Consider the following 17,667-nt stretch of genomic DNA (forward strand, 5'->3'; position numbering starts at 1 on the left):
GCCAGGCAAGTCCAAGGCAAGAAGGCAGCTGTCTGCACCCCAAGGAAAGCCCTCACCAGACTCTGACCCTGCTGCACCCTGATATGGGACACACAGCCTCCAGAACCGTGAGCAAATAAAACACCTGCCACTTATGTCATTTTTTTATAGTACTTTGTTTTGACAGCTGCCGCTGATCAAGACATGTCAGGTCAATAGTTTTTATTTCTTTCAAAATTGTTTTCTTGTGTATTTACTGCAACATTTTAATTAATAGAATTTTTAAGCAAAAGATGTTTGGTGATTAGAAAACTTTGAAAAAAGAAAAAATATGATGTACTTTAAATTATTATTTTTTTTTGTAAAGCAGGGTCATTGTAGCTCAAGCTGGCTTTGATCTAACCAGCTCAATCTGGCCTCAAATTTTTATTTCTTTCTTTCTTTTTTTTTTTTTTTTTTTTGCAGAACCAGGGATTGAACTCAGGCTCTTGCGCTTGCCAGGAGAGTATTTATTCTAACTGAGCCATCTCCCCGGCCCCTAAAAAAATATTTTGGATACTCAAAAAGTTATCCTGAATGATATTTAAAAGCACTCATATATCTATACCCATTTTAATAAATAAAATATTGCAAATAAGCTGAAACTCCCTGTATGTACCTATTTAGTTCATCCTTTGCTGGGCTATTTCTATACTAAGGTATGTAATCATGAAAAGAGTATGTTCGGCAGATTTTGAAATTTGTATAAACATGACTTATAAGCTTGAATTTTTTTTTAACCCACATATATTCTCTACTTTCTTGCTTTTAACTATTGCATAGTGTCTCACCAAAGGACACACTATAATATTGGTGAAGACACATTCACCTTGTTTCCAGGTTTCTTGGTTGGCTTTTCATTTTTGCCATCAGAAATGATGTTGAAATGAACATCCTCATATAATGCTTCTAAGTGAAGATGAACAAGAATTTTTTTATAGCACATCACTAAGTGATGGAATTTCTGGGTTTTAAAATATGTACATTTTAAAGTTGACAATTCAACTATGTGCCACAGTGCCTGTATCTTACATTTTCATAGCAAACTTCAAAGTTGCCGCTGCTGTATATCCTTGTCAGAATTTGGTTTCACTACATTTTTAAAGTTTTGCTACTTTCATGGTTATGAAAGGACAAACCACTGTGATTCGAATTTACATTTCTCTGAAGATGACCAAACATTAGCACTTTTCTGGAGGCTCACTCTATCATCTTTTCTGTGAGCTGCCTACTGAAATAAGGGTCCACGTTTTTCATTGGGTTGTTTTGTGCTTTTCATAGATTTGTGGTAGTATAGTCACTCACATTTTAACAAAACAAGATGGTATTTTTCTTTTCTTTTTTTTTTTTTTTTGGTAAATAAAATTATTAGGGTCCAAATCTGCATATTTTTCAAAGTAGAATTAAATCCTGTGTGTTTTTGGGCTTTGGGACATCTAGGTAGATACTATTTTAGACATTTATTTAAAAAAACTTTATAGATTTAGGGTCTTGATCCTGAATATTAAATGACTCTTTCTTTATCAAATAATTCCCAAGTACTTTTTAAACTAATGAGGCTACAAAAACAATACAGAGGGGGTAAAGGGAGGGAAGGGGGACAGGAAAAAAAGAATCAAGTTACATCATGTACAAGCACAAATTATGATGAATGTGATCATCATGTATATCTAAAATGTTATCAATAAAACTTGATGAGAAGACACACACAGAATATTACACTTGTCATTTTCCTTCCTGTACCAGGGCTAGTTACTCAACTATGTTTAATAAACCTAAATATTTTATAAGTATAAATTTTTATAAACCCGAATATCAGCAGCACAGGGGTGGACGGTCATTAGAGTGTTTCTATGAAGTAACAGGTCAAACAAATGCTCAATCTGTTCAACATTCAATGTTTCAGTCCTATTTTACTATGTTCCTGAAGCAAGAGTCAAAAAAAAAAAAAAAACAAAACCCAAATATGAAGCATTATCAAATTACATCTTAACTCTACTTATTTTGACCTGTGAAATAAAAACAAAGTAGGGGCCAGGGAGATAGGTCAGCAGCACACAAACGCAAGGTCCTGAGTTCTATCCCCAGTACTAGAAAGAAATAAAAAATAAAAATCAACCCTATGGTCACAGACAGGTAAAACCACAGAAAACTATTCCAACAATAGAATCCCAAGGTAAAGGAGATAAAAGACTTTTCTTGACAGAAACCTGATGGCAAAAACAGAAGTGACGCATCAGCCACAGAGACAAGCTGTCTTTTCATACTCAGGACAGTTAAACTTGTGCTAACACAATGAAGAAGGATGAAACAGCAAGAGCCCTCCCCTTTGTGTGGGCTTCCGCACGTCTCAGGGATGCATGAACACATCTATCCAGACAAGACCATTCTGACAAAAGGGATGTCAGAAGGGGCAGAGAAACGTATCTATGTTGAAAGAAAAGGTGCAGGGAAAGGAAACGGTATAAACTCATCAAGTCTTTTAAAATGGTAAGTGATAATTTAAAAGTGATATTAAAATTATTAGACACATGGAAATTTTGGTTATAATGTCAAAATATTTAAATTGGTAAGACCTTTGGAGATAAGAAAAATTTCAGCTGTCCCTTAAGACTTAATTATTTTCAGATAAGAGGCTGACATCCAAAACATCTAAGGAACTTAATTTAACAGTAAGAAAACATATAACCCTATAGAAAAAAATGGGCAGAGGACCCTGGTATAGTTTGAATGTGTCCCCTCTAAAATTTCTGTTGAAACCTTATTCTGGGGAGCCTTTGGGGGAATCATCAGACTGCGGGGCTCCAGGCTCAGGAATAGATTATTGCCTTACAAAACAGTTGAGGAAAGTAGCCCGCGCCTCCTCCAGCTGTGTGAGAACATGATATGTGAGCTCTCCAGAGAATACAGCAATGCTGCTCCATTCGGAAAGCAGAGATGGTGTCTTCATCAGACAGGGAATCCACCACTGCCCTCAGAAGCTTGAGAAATTAATTTCTGTCCTTTATAAATTACCCAGTCTCCAATACTGGGTTATGGTAGCAGATACATGAAAAAATGCGCAACAGCACTAATTATCAGGGAAATGCAAATCAAAGCCAAGAGGACATTATCACTATCTCCTACCTGCCAGACCAGGGGATTTTGCAAAGATATCGAGTGTTGGCAGAGACAGGAAGAAAGGAGACGCCATCCTGGTGGGTGAGTGAATGAGTATAGCTACACACTCAGAAAACCCCCACAAAAACCAAAAAACACAGTACTGTGGCTCCTTAAAGAAACCTAAAAATGGAATTTCTACATGACCAGAAGAGCCCAATTCTAGGTATTTATCTAAAGAAAATGAAATTTTAATGTCTCAAAAAATATATATGCTTCAGAGTCACTGCAACATTATTCCCAATAGCCAAGACACATCCACAGCCCAGATGACCAACAACAGCCCCACTGACAGTGGCCACGCGCTGGACGTGGACACAGGGGCATCAGCCTCAGAAAGGGAGGCTGTCATATGCTGCAGAGTGTACATGAAGTGAAAGGACCTAGGAATATGAAGACAAAGAGTGTGTGATTTCACTTACATGTGAAATCTTAAAAAATAAAAAATAGACAGATATAGAGAGTAGAATGGAGGTTTTATTTTTATTTCTTTCATTTTTATGTATTTAGTACAGGGTCTTACTACACAGCTTGGACTCGTAGTGATCCTCCTGTTTTCAGCCTCGCCAGTGCGGGGATTACAGACACTGGAGCACATGAGAGATCTGTTTTTAGATTTTTGCTGAACTCAATTTTCAGTCTAATTTCATCTTGATGGGAATGGGCCACACGGCTGCTACTGCGGTCCTAGAGTGGAGCTGCGGTACAGCCCTTCTGTCCTGAGGTATAGTATAGGCCAGGCCCAGACCCCAGCTCTCCACCCCTTCAAACCAGCCCTCAGACTCAGCACTTTTCAAGGAGAGAAAGATGAAAGAAAAGCCAAGAAAATAAAAGGGAAGGATGACACAGAGCTGCAGGAGGCTTTGAGACAAGAGAGGAGAGAGCAAAGGGGAGGGAAGAAGCCCTGAGGCAGAGGGAAGGCAGAGGCACAGGCGAGGGAAGCCACAAACTCTGTGTACACCTGCTGCACAGCAGTCACTCTGTATATGTTGGGGACAAGGACAAGGAATGGCCGCAGTGCCACCATCAATTGCTTTCTTACCCGAGTGGGTCACAGAGCACCGTAAGACTCCTAAAGAGAGCTGGGCTCCTGTCCCTTCTGATCTCTCCATCTTGGAGGAACAGAGACAGGGCATTCTAGTACTTGCTTCTGGCCGTGGGCCTCTTCACCCCCTGTCCATATGAACTCACTTCGGAACAACCTTTCTACAGCCACAAGAAACTGCTGAAGGCACAAACTGGAGTATCACTAAGCTATAAAGAAAGACAAAATCGAGGCTTTTTTATGTAAATGGATACAACTAGATACCATATTCTTAAGTGAAACAAATTAGACTCATGTATAAACATTATGTTGTCTCCCTAGTGTAAGAAACTGATAGCAAATAAAATCCAAAAAATACAACTGATATTGTGAAAAGGAAAGAACAACTGGGATGGGGGAAATGAGAAAAGAAGGAAGGGGGAAATATCTATCTATCTATCTATCTATCTATCTATCTATCTATCTATCTATCTACACACACACACACACACACACACACACGATAACTAAGATAATTTTACTACTGATTTCTATTAGTTCATTGAAAGGAACAGTTAGTGCTTATATAGTTTAATCAGTTTTACATGCCTACATCTGGTAATCTGGGCAACTACTTTGAAGACAACATTCAATATAATAACAATTGTTAATATCCTACCATCTTGTTTAGAAATTCTGTATCTGTTTTATTTATTTTTATTCTCTTTAAAATACATTTAAAAAACAACTCTGCCTTTTTGCAGGCATGATGGCACTACAGAAAGATGAGCCAAGAGGACCTCAACACAATCTGGACAACTTAGTGACTATGCAAGTCTGTCTCAAAAAGGAAGTGGGGGGGGGAAGGAAGGAGAGAAGGAAGGAAGGAGCGGTGAGGGGAGGGAGGAAGAGAACGAAGGAGAGAGAGAAGGAGGGAGGGAAGGAAGGAGGGGTGGAGGGAGGGGTAGAAGGAGGGGTGAAGGGAGGGATAGAAGGAGGGATGGGTAGAGAGAGGGAGGAGGGAGCGAGGGAGGGAGGGAGGGAGGGAGGAAAGCATGGAGGACCAGGGATGTATCTCGGTAGTTTTAATGTCCAGTACTACTACGAAGAAAAGCACAAACATTGTATTTCTTAATGTATCAAGGCTGAATTCAAGGTTTTCAGACCTCTTCATAAATTCCATCCCGCCCAACGTGGCTTTCTCTCCTGCACTTCTCACAGGGCCAGGCTGTCCTAGGTCTACATGCCTTGCGTCCAGTGCCACTCAAACTGGCATCACCTACTCTGGATCCCACAATGCTTTCCTCCTCTGCATTACCACAGAAGCTGGATGTCTCTACTACCTGCTTATTACAAAACATGCTCTCACTTATGCATTCATTTTCTTTACTGATTACAATACAACTCTTTGGAGGCAATGAAGACCATTTTCCCCTACTTGTAACCCTCCAGTGTCTACCACAGCGCTATCTGACAAGGGGACACGAGGTAGATTTATCTTTTGGTCTGCACTAACATGTGAAGCTCTCTAAAATAAGAGCTAAACAGTGGTGGTCAGCCTACAGCACACATGTCTTAGTAGGCTATTTGCTATCACTGAAAGCTCTGAGAAGTTCACTATCACTGAGCTAAGACAACTGCCTTATTGTAAGGTGTTGCAGCCAGCTATTCAAGTGGCTGAGGTGGGAAGACCATAAATTCAAGGCTACCTTGGCAAAACCTTGCTCAAAATTAAAACAAACATAGTTGGTGGAGGGAGGGAGTTTAGCACTCACTGCATTTAATGTTCAGTATCACAGAAAAACAAAAAGTGAAAGTAAAGAGGGTCAAGGTCAAGTGGCTTTCTTTGGATTGCCTTAAAGGAGACATAATTTATAAGGTAATGACATTTCTAGTAATTATCAATGCCATTTACCAGGGCAACTACTGAACTTGGTGCTCTATACAATAAAGAATAGGTGCCTTCAGTCAGGCTGAATGGGGCTACTGCCGGAAGCACCTTTGCAAAGATTTTACGCCATCATTTCATGTTTGAGATACTTTACAGAGCGTAAGCAGTAACTTCTACATGATCCAGGTAATTGTTTTATTCAACACCAAATGAAGTGATGGGAAGCTTCTAGAGTTTTCAATGATTATAAACAGCCTACTGTGGCATGTGGGCCAGAAGTTCGCCATCACTGCCCTGAGGTGTATGAAACACACATTCTAAGAAGTGGATGATCCGTCTATCTATTCTGAGTAAGTGCGGTCATCATTTACGACAATGCCAACGAGTCTAGACTTCAACCCACTGGTGAAAGTGAGTCAGGAAATTGGATCCTATTTTAGCTAGAACTGTAAAAGGTGGGCTGTAAGTAGGAAAGATTAAGGTCAGAAAGACTCCATGGGGCCACAGATTAGTGTTTTCCAAAGTGGGGTGTGTCTACCCTAGGCAGGATGAGCCACTAGGGGGAATTTTAACAATTGGCACTGAGATATGACATAAATACTTATAACTGTACAAAGATGGTTTGCAAGTTCTAGAGATTTTTAGTGAATTCCTGAGGCACTGGGAGATGGTTATGGTCAGTGTCTGAGGTAACCTCAAGGGAGAGAGAGGGGTAGAGGGCACTATAATGTGAAATGACCACACAGGACTCCCCTTTGTTTCTGACCCGTGTTCAGCATACACCCTGGACCTGATTTAGTATTTAGTGATTATCCATTAAGTTCTGTTTTTACAAGACAATAGCTAGAACTCAAGGAAGAAAACAGAACTAGAGTTCCTACCAGGAACAGTGACCTAATGAGGTACAAGATTGGGCATGAAGGACCTGGAGGAGGTAGAGACTGTCACCCTGCAGTGTGTCTCAATGCCACCTGCCTGAGGAGCAGTCCCTGGGTGAATGACTGCTTTGTGGGTATAAAAAGAGGTTCTCAGTACGTGTGTGTGTGTGTGTGTGTGTGTGTGAACATCAGAAAGAGGAAAAAAGTCCTAAATTTTTAAACTTGTCTTTCCACCCCCAACAGAAGAAGAAAAATGTGTTCTGGCTACATTGCCATTAAAAACAACTTGAGAAAGAGACTCCTACACAGCGAGTTGTTCAGGAAGAACTGTGCTACACTGACAATAATCAATGCTAATAATTGAGGCTAATATGTTTTGGATAGAAGACAAGAATAAATTAAAGAAAAGCTCGGAAATAACAGGGCAATGAATGATCATCTTAAAAGGACCAAACAATCTTTTAATTGAACATTTAATTTTCTTCCCGGCACTGTTTATCTTTTTCTCCAGCCGGGTACTCACACTGTTACACATTTTAAAAACTGAAATATGCAAGAGGTTCTGGCATTTACAGGAGTCATAGCGTAGCTATGGGTGAGCTGGAGGGCAAGACGGGCAGTCTCAGGTTCCAAACCACTGAGCTAACGCAGGGGGTCCTCAAAAGGAGGGGCTGGATTTTGACTCCTGTGGACAAATGTGTGTGGATACGTTTTGGGTGGTGACAATGGCATGTGGTGGTGGGGGGGAGCAGTTGGTACCTCCTAAGCAGAAGCCCGGGATATTTCTCAGCATCCTACAGGGTACAGGAGAGCCTTCTCTAACAAAGAATGATCTAGGCCAAAATGTCAACAGTGCTTAAGGTGAGAGTGATCCAGCTAAAGAGAACTGGTCTGCAGGGGACTAGAGAAAGCAGGGGTGTTTCCAGATCATTACTTCGGGATCTGCTGGAGATATGCCATGGACAGCTCTGCTGTCAGGGAGGTTACCAATCCTAAACATGCTTCCGCACAGTGCCATCACTTTCAGTAGTAAAATATCTTTTAAACTCAGCTCTGCCAGAATAGGGAAGGTCCTTGCCCACCACACTGCATAGAGTAGATCTATGAAGATGTTTTTATATTCCTACCATCAAACATGGTCAACACTCGAAAAAAAATGAACTGAATGAAAGAAAAGAAAGACAGAAACAAATTCTTGCTGGGATATTACTTTCGCGTTAACCAGTTATGAAAAATTAAAAGCTGTTGGAAAAAAACAAACAAACAGAAAACAGGCAGATACAACTGAGATGCAAAGCCCAGCATACTACATAGTGCCCCATTCCTAGAATGTGGTCCTGCAAAGCAAAGTCTCTCATCGGCTCTCACAGTATGGAGCGCTACTCAAATATAAGCATTGGTAAGATTATAAAGCACTCCTTTCTGAGTTAAAAGCACCGTCAGGATGCCGCACCTGAGATAGCTTTGTTGTGGTGGCAGGCAGAAGCGGCCGGCTGAACTTCTTCTGAGAGCCAATGGCTGCTGGAAACGGAGGGGCAGAAAACACGGCGGCGACGCAGTTGATCCTGTTTATCCACCCTTGCATTTCCTCTGGGCTCCTGCGAGAAACAGACATTTATGTTAGTAAATTTTCACATTTACACCGATCGTAGTATGCCCACTAAATCCCTAGCGATTCTTCAGTGGGAACCAATGTTCTCTATGGTGATCACTAGCACAGATTAAGGCTCTGGAATCTGTCATCAGAGTGTGATACTGATTATCCCTTTAGAATATGGAAAGAGAAAACAAGACAAATATATTTATTAGACTTCTACCTTCTGTTTGATATTAGGTTAGGTCAAAAACTAGCTACACATTAACTCATCTCTTCTAGTCACATCATTTTTATTTTGGAGTTCAACTAAGGCACAGATTGACAGAGAATGCAAAAGGCTACATCCACTTTGGAAAACAGTTTGAGAGTATCTACAAAAGTTAACTATAAATTTATCATACAAGTCAGCAATTCTATTCCTATGTAGGTACCTACACAGCATTTGTACATCAATATTTGTGGCATGGACAGAGACATAGTTCAGCGGCATAAACATGTGCCTGGTAAGGGCAAGGTCCTCAGTTCAATCCCCAGTACCAAAACATAAAAAAATAATATCAGAAACAATCCAATGGAAGATAAGATACATAAAAAAGAATCCAAAAAAATTCATAGCATCCTTATTCTAAGGATCAAAAAGTGGAAAAAATATCCAAATGCCCAACAACTAGTGAGTGAATAAACTGTGGTAAATCTATATAATAAGACAGTATTCAATAAAATGATGAGGTACTGTAGCATAGATTAAGCCCCACACTTTATCTTAGGTTTGCTAGGTGACAGAGCCAGATAAAAAAGATCCCATGTTACGTCATCCCACTTACATGAAATGTTGAGGAAAGGCAAGAGAGGGACAAAAAGTAGTGCATGTGTGGGGCTGGAGGCGAGAAGGGAGTGAAGCTAAACGGGCACGGGGTCTCTGTGGAATGTTGGGAGCTGTTCATTTTAAACAGAATAAAAACCCCAAAATGATAGACAATTTCAAAACTAAACAGTGGGAAATTAACAATGGTTATTATACTGAATATCGCTATCATCAAAGTAGTCACTCAAGCTAGCAGATACAGCCATACAATTTGAACAATATAAACACTATCTGTTCTTTTCAAAAACAAGTGAGAATTTATGGTATGTAAGGCACAGTACAGGAAAAACACTAAAATCCATCTGAGTAGAGATGGAAATCATTGCATGTCATAATCATATTTTTAAATTATGTATCATTATGTCCTAAGCAGATGTTTATAAATTCAAAAATGAGTGGCAGAAATGGGCATGGACCAGGAAGGGTTACCCACCATGTGTACAGTCATAAAGAAAAGATGAGAAAGTGTTAGCCAAATCCACAATTATTTCCTTTTCTGAACACACTGGAAGAAAGCCCACTACGCTGAGACCACAGTGCTGATCGAGTCCTCAGTGGGTCTCATATGCCTCTCTAGTGTGCTTGCTCCAGTGCTGTTACTTCGGTTGACTAAACTGCATCAATCCCACATGTAGTAACTAGATTTCCTTAGGTCTATACCAGGTATTTCAGACTTCAAATAATGTAGAAGAGAATCATTTGAAAGACTCTCTATGCCTAACAGCTGTAACCAGGTATCTAGCTATGAGTCCCGCTGTGTTCAATGCCCTATGTCCACACTCAGACAATCCTGTTTGTTTTCCTGTAGCACCTGATGCCAGCACTTCTACGCTCTTCAAAGTTCTACGCCCAAACGAGTAGGAGATCTTGTTCTCATTTACTTTTTGATGTCGCACTGTTTGATCAACAACCACACATATGCTTGCATTTACTACTTTCAATGTCATATTTTAATCCTAGCATCACCTGGGGTCAGCTGATGGGACAAAGCAGATTCTGAAGTTAGGCTGAAGCCAGAAATGACTTAGCGCTGTCTGCTAGGTTGACACTACGTGTTACCTCTACTGAAGCTTCTGCTCTTTCAAGCTGTATTTTGAAAAATCCAAAGTTTCTCACTTCGCAAATGCAGAATTACTTATGCATAATGCTCTAATTCTAGTCTGAAGTCACTGGACCACCTATGAAACTCGTAATATATCCCTTTCTATGTTGGCAATATGATTTCATGTTTTCTAGTCGAGTCACAGACTTCTAGCACTCAGAAGGGAAACTAGAACAAAATGGAAAATTCTGTGAAGTGCCTCATGCACTTAGTTCATTTAATTCTTACCAGAAATGTATGACATAAACATACTACCTGTAGTAGTAACAAGCCAAGGATGAAGGAGGTTAAAGATCATGTATTGTGAATGAGACCACGAGCTACTGATTCAAATTGGTATCTGTATCAATAATTTTGCAAGGGAACATGTGTACTACAACTCTCATTTTGTTGATAAGGATACTGAGTTCTAGGGATGATAAGCAGCTAATTAAAGTCACGGGGATACTAGTAACATATGGTGGCAGGGTCTCTGACATTTATGTGAGTTGTCTCAGTTATTTCTTTAATGTAACCTGTTCATGGGCCTGGCTCTACTTCAGAAACTTTTCCTGACAGAGCCAGATCTTATTCCTTAGTACAAAATAGTGGCAAGGAAACTAAACATTAAACACAAATAAGAACCAAAGCAAAAAGACATACTGGGTTTGAAAAAGCAAGACCCTCCAGTCGGCAGTTTTGAGTTTAAACACATTCGGCTTCTTCTCATAGTCTGTGGCCTTGGATGCCAGGGCGTGGTGCACACTCACGGCATTTTTCAGGTCCTCCTCGGACAAGGCCTTCTCTGGCTTATATTCATCCTACAGAGGGATACAAAGAAAACAGATAAGAGGGTCAGATTTCACCGTCTCCCTTTAAAACCTGTAGCTAGAGGAAATGATTGCAGAGAAATCCATACAAGCGTATGAAAAAGAGGGCAATGAACGGCAAGTAAAGCTTTGCAAATTTGTAAATGCCACACAATAGCCTGTTGTTTGAAACAACTGTGGAGAAGAAACAAGCTAGATAACTGAGGGACCTTTTACAGAATGCTAATATAGAATAATTAAGGCAGAAGGGGGTTTGTCACACACATTCTGCGTCCAAAAGTGTGCATACAGTTGCTAGGTCAAAAGGAAAAATGCAAAAACTTATACGTAACAACAGAATCATCCTGCTGATGGAAACACTGCCACTGTATTCTTTGCTCTAATATCAAAATATGTTGCTACTGCTTTTGGTGAGTGAATATTGTCCAGAGAAAAATGAACACTAAAGTGATTTCTCTAGCTCTTTTCAAAAAGAGGAAAATAAATGCAATAAACAAGAGAAAGCTTATTTCTATTATAAATAGCCCCCCAAAGCAAAATTATATAAGAATGGCGTCATATACATGCAATTTTATATTTGGACACCAACTGCACAATGCATCAAGTTTATACAGAATCCTTTGAATCACATTCCTTCAAACAACAATCATAACAAAAATTTCATAAAAAATTAGAATTTTTACTATTTCCAGAAGCTCCTGGGTTTATTAGATTAAAAAGACCCACCACCAATGTGAATATACTACCTAAAGGTGTATTCTAGAGCTGAAGGTCCCTTTTCCTATATTTTAGCAAAATGAGATATGAAGGCACTGACATTTCTCCTGTAAAAACACACACACACACACACACACACACACACACACACACACACACATATGTTGCGCTTCTCCCCAATAAAGACACTACTTTCTAATCAGTGAGAAAAGTCTAACTTTTGCTCTCTCATCACAGCCTGGACTTAACAAACTTTCAGAGAAATAATTACAGTTCTCTGTCTCTTCCCTTCTTTTTCATCAACACCATCCACAAGTCAAGCAATTTAAATGTATCATCCTCAAGTCAAGCTGAGTAAAAAGTAAACAGGCCTTTTCGACCTTTAATGACCACTCTCCATGATCTTGACAGGGAAAGTTTTGCCTCAGAAATATGCAGTACATACCATTAACAACATACTGGGTATCCAAGTGCGTATCATCAGATGACAGAGTTTCTACACTGTGATTGTAACAAGTCTTACTAAGCTTCACATTTTATAAAACCTGCTTTTTCTTTTTTAATTTTTTTTTTTTTTACAATGAAAGCCTTCTAGAGAAGTAAGGTAAATATAGGAAAATAAAAAGAAAATATTTTTCTGCTGGATGGTTAAGACCAAGGTAAAGCAGGACCTATGCAACAAGAGTTGTAGCTTTTGGATCTGATAAGGTCAGTGAAATCCCCTCAGGATTTATCCTGAGATCCTGTACCTCAGATTGTAGAACCTTTGTCAGTGCAGCCATGTGGATGAGTCACGGCCATTGCTTGGCCAATGTGCTCTCTGTGAAAGCCTGAGAGAATGTTTTCTCTCCATGTGACTCTCCTTAGGCATGCTCTACATCATCTATCACTTTCCTCTTTGGCCCCATAATCTCCTTGATCAGAAAATTTGGGACACTACCAAACTACATGATGTTACAGTACAAGTTCTCATATGTCCTGAGTCTTAACTGACCTTGGAAGGCTAGGGCCAAAATGTTGGCTTTCCTTGCGGCCCTCCTTTTTCTCTAATTTTGGTCTGAAAACTTAGGTTGTTAACCATCCAGAAGACAAGCTTATTGTTATTACCATACAACCTAGACTGTTAAGCAGAAAAGTATAAAAACGAAGTATAAGAAGTAAAGCCATGGTGATATGTTGAGCTGTAGGCGAATCAGGTCAATAATTTCTGACATTGCCAGTGAAGCAGAAGACTCAGTACTATTATGGACTACTGAACTCTTTTAGAATATTTTGCTCAGTTTACACACCTATAATATTTAACTGATGGAACTTAACAAAAAAGGGGATACAGATGAATGTCCATTTTGTTTCTGTGTATTCAAAGTAGTTAGGATAGATATACAGTTACGTTCTCTTAATGAATAGAGGGATTTGTTCTAATGGTGTTTGCAAATAGGATATCAAGTCCGCATCTTGTACAGCAATTAACCACTAGGAAGAATGTATGCAATGTGTTAATTATTGAAACTGTCCTACCAATTTGGTTTGAAACTGTCTCACTGCTATTTGTTTTTCAATAAAATTATGGAAAAATATTAAAATAAATGCAATAACTTTATATATGTTTTTATATGGCTGCCACTAATTTATACAAATGGTTTGAGGTCTTTCTTGTTTTTAAAATGGATTATTTTTTCCCTTTCAGCGATTTAGTATTCCACATTCGTGCATCTCCTTTCCCGGGGGAATTTTATTAGAGTAGAACTATTAAGTAGATTTGCCATGAATACAAAATTCCCTCTCTGGCCTTAGGGTTTACTATTCTAGAATTTTACATGCCTGGTCGTTCAACCAAGGTAGTGACTTTTCCAAACAGGAATCTGACGTACATAAATCATGGAGATACATGACCTGGGCCAAAATGCCTTTCACAGGATTTCTATGCAGCCTCTCTTCCACATATTATACTGATTTGTTAGGATATCTAATATTTGGGCTGGCACAGAAATTAGACTAGACATGTATATATACACTTTTTTCTCTGTTGTAGGCCCACAGTTTGGGATTTTATCTTAATCTTTCCTACTTTTCTTTGGGCTTTTAGTGTTTGCTTTAATTTCTTAATATAATTACTTGCTTTTCCCATGTCTTTACTAATTAAGGAAAGTTGAAGACCATACTTTTTTTTTCTAAATATCATGATACCTAACACAGTTTGGGAATAAAATTGTTTTATCATCGCTTTCTACATGGCTACAGTTTTAAGTTTTGATCTTAGTAGCATCATGGACAGTACACTGTATATCACCTGCCATACTGTTCAGTGTGCTTAAGATAATAATCACTATCTTCCTTACAGCTGTGTGATCTTCATTATTTTAAAATGTTCTTCCTTACCTTACATAACCATGTAAGATAGGAATTTAAGATTCTCTTCTACCAAAAAATGCTATTTCTTTGCTCCTTATGCATATGACAACACCTTTCATAATAGTTTAAGCCTGTCAGTATTTAGCCTAAATTTTGCTAAAATAGTTTAGTATGTTTTATTTTGCAATATTACTAACATTATATTACATTACACATTCTGTTTTGAAAAATCTTATTTTGTATTTATATCGCACATGTCCTGCATCTTGCATTATTCTTTTAGATTTAATTGCCTACTCTTTTAGATTTCATTTGGTTTCATTGTTCATCTACTTCCATCATCTTTTTTTGCATTATAACTTTTTTATTTTAAAGAAAAAAGTAACAAGAAACAAAACAGTGATACAGAATTTCAAAACAGGATAATAGGAAATTAACAATGGTTATGATATTGCATACTGTTATCTTCAAAGTAGTTGCTCAGATTATAAGATATAGGCATGCTAAACTGATCAAACAGTATAAGCACAAACTATTCCTTTCAGTGAACTAACAGAAATCAGTAGTATAATTATCTTAGTTATCTTATGTATATATGTAATTTTTTCTTGTTCTCTCATCCCAGATGTTTTTTTTTTTTTTTTTTTTCTTTTTAAACAGTTTCTTTCCCTTTCATAATACCTACTGTGTATTCTGGATCTTATTTACTCTTTAAATTTCTTCCCCTAAAGAGACAATATGATGGTTATACACGTGAGTTTTGATAATCTTTTTTTTTTCAAAGTTTTATTGACAAACAGCAATGAGACAGTTTCAAATCAAATCGGAAGTACAGTTTCAACAAATAATACACTGCATATATTCTTCTTAGTGGTTAATTGCTGTACAAGCTGTGGACTTGAGATCCTATTTACAAACACCATTAGAACAAATCATTCTATTCATTAAGAGAATACAACTATATATCTATCCCAACCTCTTTGAATACACAGATACAAAATGGACATTCATTGGTATACCCCATTTTTTCTAAGTTCCGTTATTGAATATCATAGGTGTGTAAACTCAGCAAAATATTCTAAAAGAGTCCAGTAGCCTATAATAGCATTGGGTCTTATATTTAACTGGCAATGTCAGAAATTATTGACCTGAGTCCCCCACAGCTCAACTTAACAGCATGGCTTTATTTCTTATATTTCGACTTCATACTTTTCTACTGGATGGTTAAGACCAAGGTAAAGCAGGACCTATGCAACAAGAGTTGTAGCTTTTTGGTCTGAGAAGGTCAGTGAAATGCCCTCAGGATTTGTCCTGAGATCCTGTACCTCAGATTGTAGAACCTTCATCAGTGCAGCCATGTGGATGAGTCACGGCCATTGCTTGGCCAATGTGCTCTCTGTGAAAGCCTGAGAGAATGTCTTCTCCCCATGTGACTCTCCTTAGGCACACTCTACATCATCGATCACTTTCCTCTTTGGCCCCATAATCTCCTTGATCAGAAAATTTGGGACACTACCGAGGAGTTTTGATAATCTTATCTGAACTTTTCATTATTTTGTAATCTCTCACATACTTGCCAGGGGGATGGGGAGATAGCTCAGTAGAATAAACGCTTGCCTGGCAAGCACAACGGCCTGAGTTCAATCGCTAGTTCTGCAACAAAAAAAAAAAAAAAAAAAAAAAAAAAAAAAGAAAAAAGAAAGAAAGAAAGATATATGGTGTACTGTGTACTTTTCCAGGTGGGTGCTTTTTCTTCTTCTCCTTCTCCATTTTTTTTTTTTTTTTTTTTTTTTTTGGTGGCTGGCTCAACCCACCCTAGGGGTGGGGCTGGCACAGCATGTGGTGCCAAGGATCAAACCGCAGTCCTTGCACTTGCCTAAGCAAGCACTTTAGACCACTGAGCTATCTTTTTCATTTTAATAATTTTTTATTCATTTTAATGAGAAAAAGAAAAAATGAAATAGTTTCAAAACAGGTTAGTAGGACAGTCACAATAATTAATACATTGCATATTGTTTTGTTTTTTAGCAGTTATTCAGAGGACAACATGAAGACATGATATCTTGTCTAAACAATATTAGTACAAACCTTTCTTCTCACTGAACTAAGAGAAATTAGCTTATATCTATCTTAACTATCTTGTATATACATATATACTTTTTTCACTATAAAAGTTATCTATATCCCCCATTTTGTTTTGTTTTGTCAGAGATGGGTGTTCCACTGCAGTTAGAGAAGCTGTATTTAGAAAAGTCTTTAAAGGACCTTTTCACACTTGATGCCAGTCCAAAGATTATAGGTACTTGAATGCAGCAAAATAACCCAATACAGTCCAATAGTCCATAATAGTAGTGAGTTATCAGCACAACTAAGTTGTTGACTTGAGCCTTTTACAGCTTGGCATATTAATATAGCTTTACTTTTTATATTTTGTGGTTATACTTTTCTGCTGGATGGTTAAGACCAAGTTAAAGCAAGACCTATATAACTAAAAATGTAGGTTTTGCTATCTGATAAGATCAGTCAAATCCCCTCTGGATTTACCCTGGAACCATGTAGAGCAACTTGTGGATCTTTTGTCAGTGTCAGCCATCTGGATGAGTCATGGCCATTGTTTGACCAATTTGCTTTCTGTGGAAGCCCGAGAGAATCTTTTCTCTCTAGATAACTCTCCTTAGGCACACTATAAATCACTGGTCACTTTCCTCTGTGGCCTCATAATCTCTTTGATCAGAAAATTTGAGACATGTCACAGCAGAGGTTCTCTTATGTTCTGAGTCTTTACTGACCTTGAAGGGCTAGGTCTAAAATATTGGCTATCTTTTTACCCCATCCATCTGTCTAGTTTTTGATCTGCAAACTCTAGTTGTTAAACATCCACAAGAGAAGCTTAATGACATGATTATCTTATAACAGAGGCAGTTAAGCAAACATTGCTATCTATCTGAATATCACATACCTTAGACAGGTATTTGAAAACAGCAGTTAATGGGTAGAATTTCCACCCTGACTAACTCTATATGCTGATATCTGTGAAATAAGCAACTACACTGCAGACAGCAATGTGTAATACTAAAACCATGCTCAAAATACCTGTCATTTTGGTCTTTTAAATGTGTACTCTTCCTCATGTCATATCAATTATTGCTATATTCTCTTTAAAGTAAATGTCTGTTTAAAAAAAGGTAATAAAAGTAAACGAGGACAACAAAAACAAAATGTAGCAGGACTGTACTGCTACAATGTTGAATATGA

General features: G+C 38.2%; 1 protein-coding gene across 1 annotated transcript in view; it reads right to left on the minus strand.

Moving 5' to 3' along the window:
* Positions 1 to 17,667, minus strand: part of Psd3 (pleckstrin and Sec7 domain containing 3) — a 563,673-nt gene that overhangs the window by 21,707 nt on the left and 524,299 nt on the right. The window contains exons 16-17 of the mRNA XM_023714618.1: positions 11,177 to 11,334; positions 8,424 to 8,568 (exon numbers count right to left, since the gene is read on the minus strand). Of these exons, the coding sequence (XP_023570386.1) occupies positions 8,424 to 8,568; positions 11,177 to 11,334 (303 nt within the window). The remainder of the gene's footprint in view (positions 1 to 8,423; positions 8,569 to 11,176; positions 11,335 to 17,667) is intronic.

This window comes from Octodon degus, unplaced genomic scaffold (genome assembly GCF_000260255.1).
Source record: "Octodon degus isolate 3935 unplaced genomic scaffold, OctDeg1.0 scaffold00036, whole genome shotgun sequence".
In the NCBI taxonomy this organism is placed as follows: Eukaryota; Metazoa; Chordata; class Mammalia; order Rodentia; family Octodontidae; genus Octodon; species Octodon degus.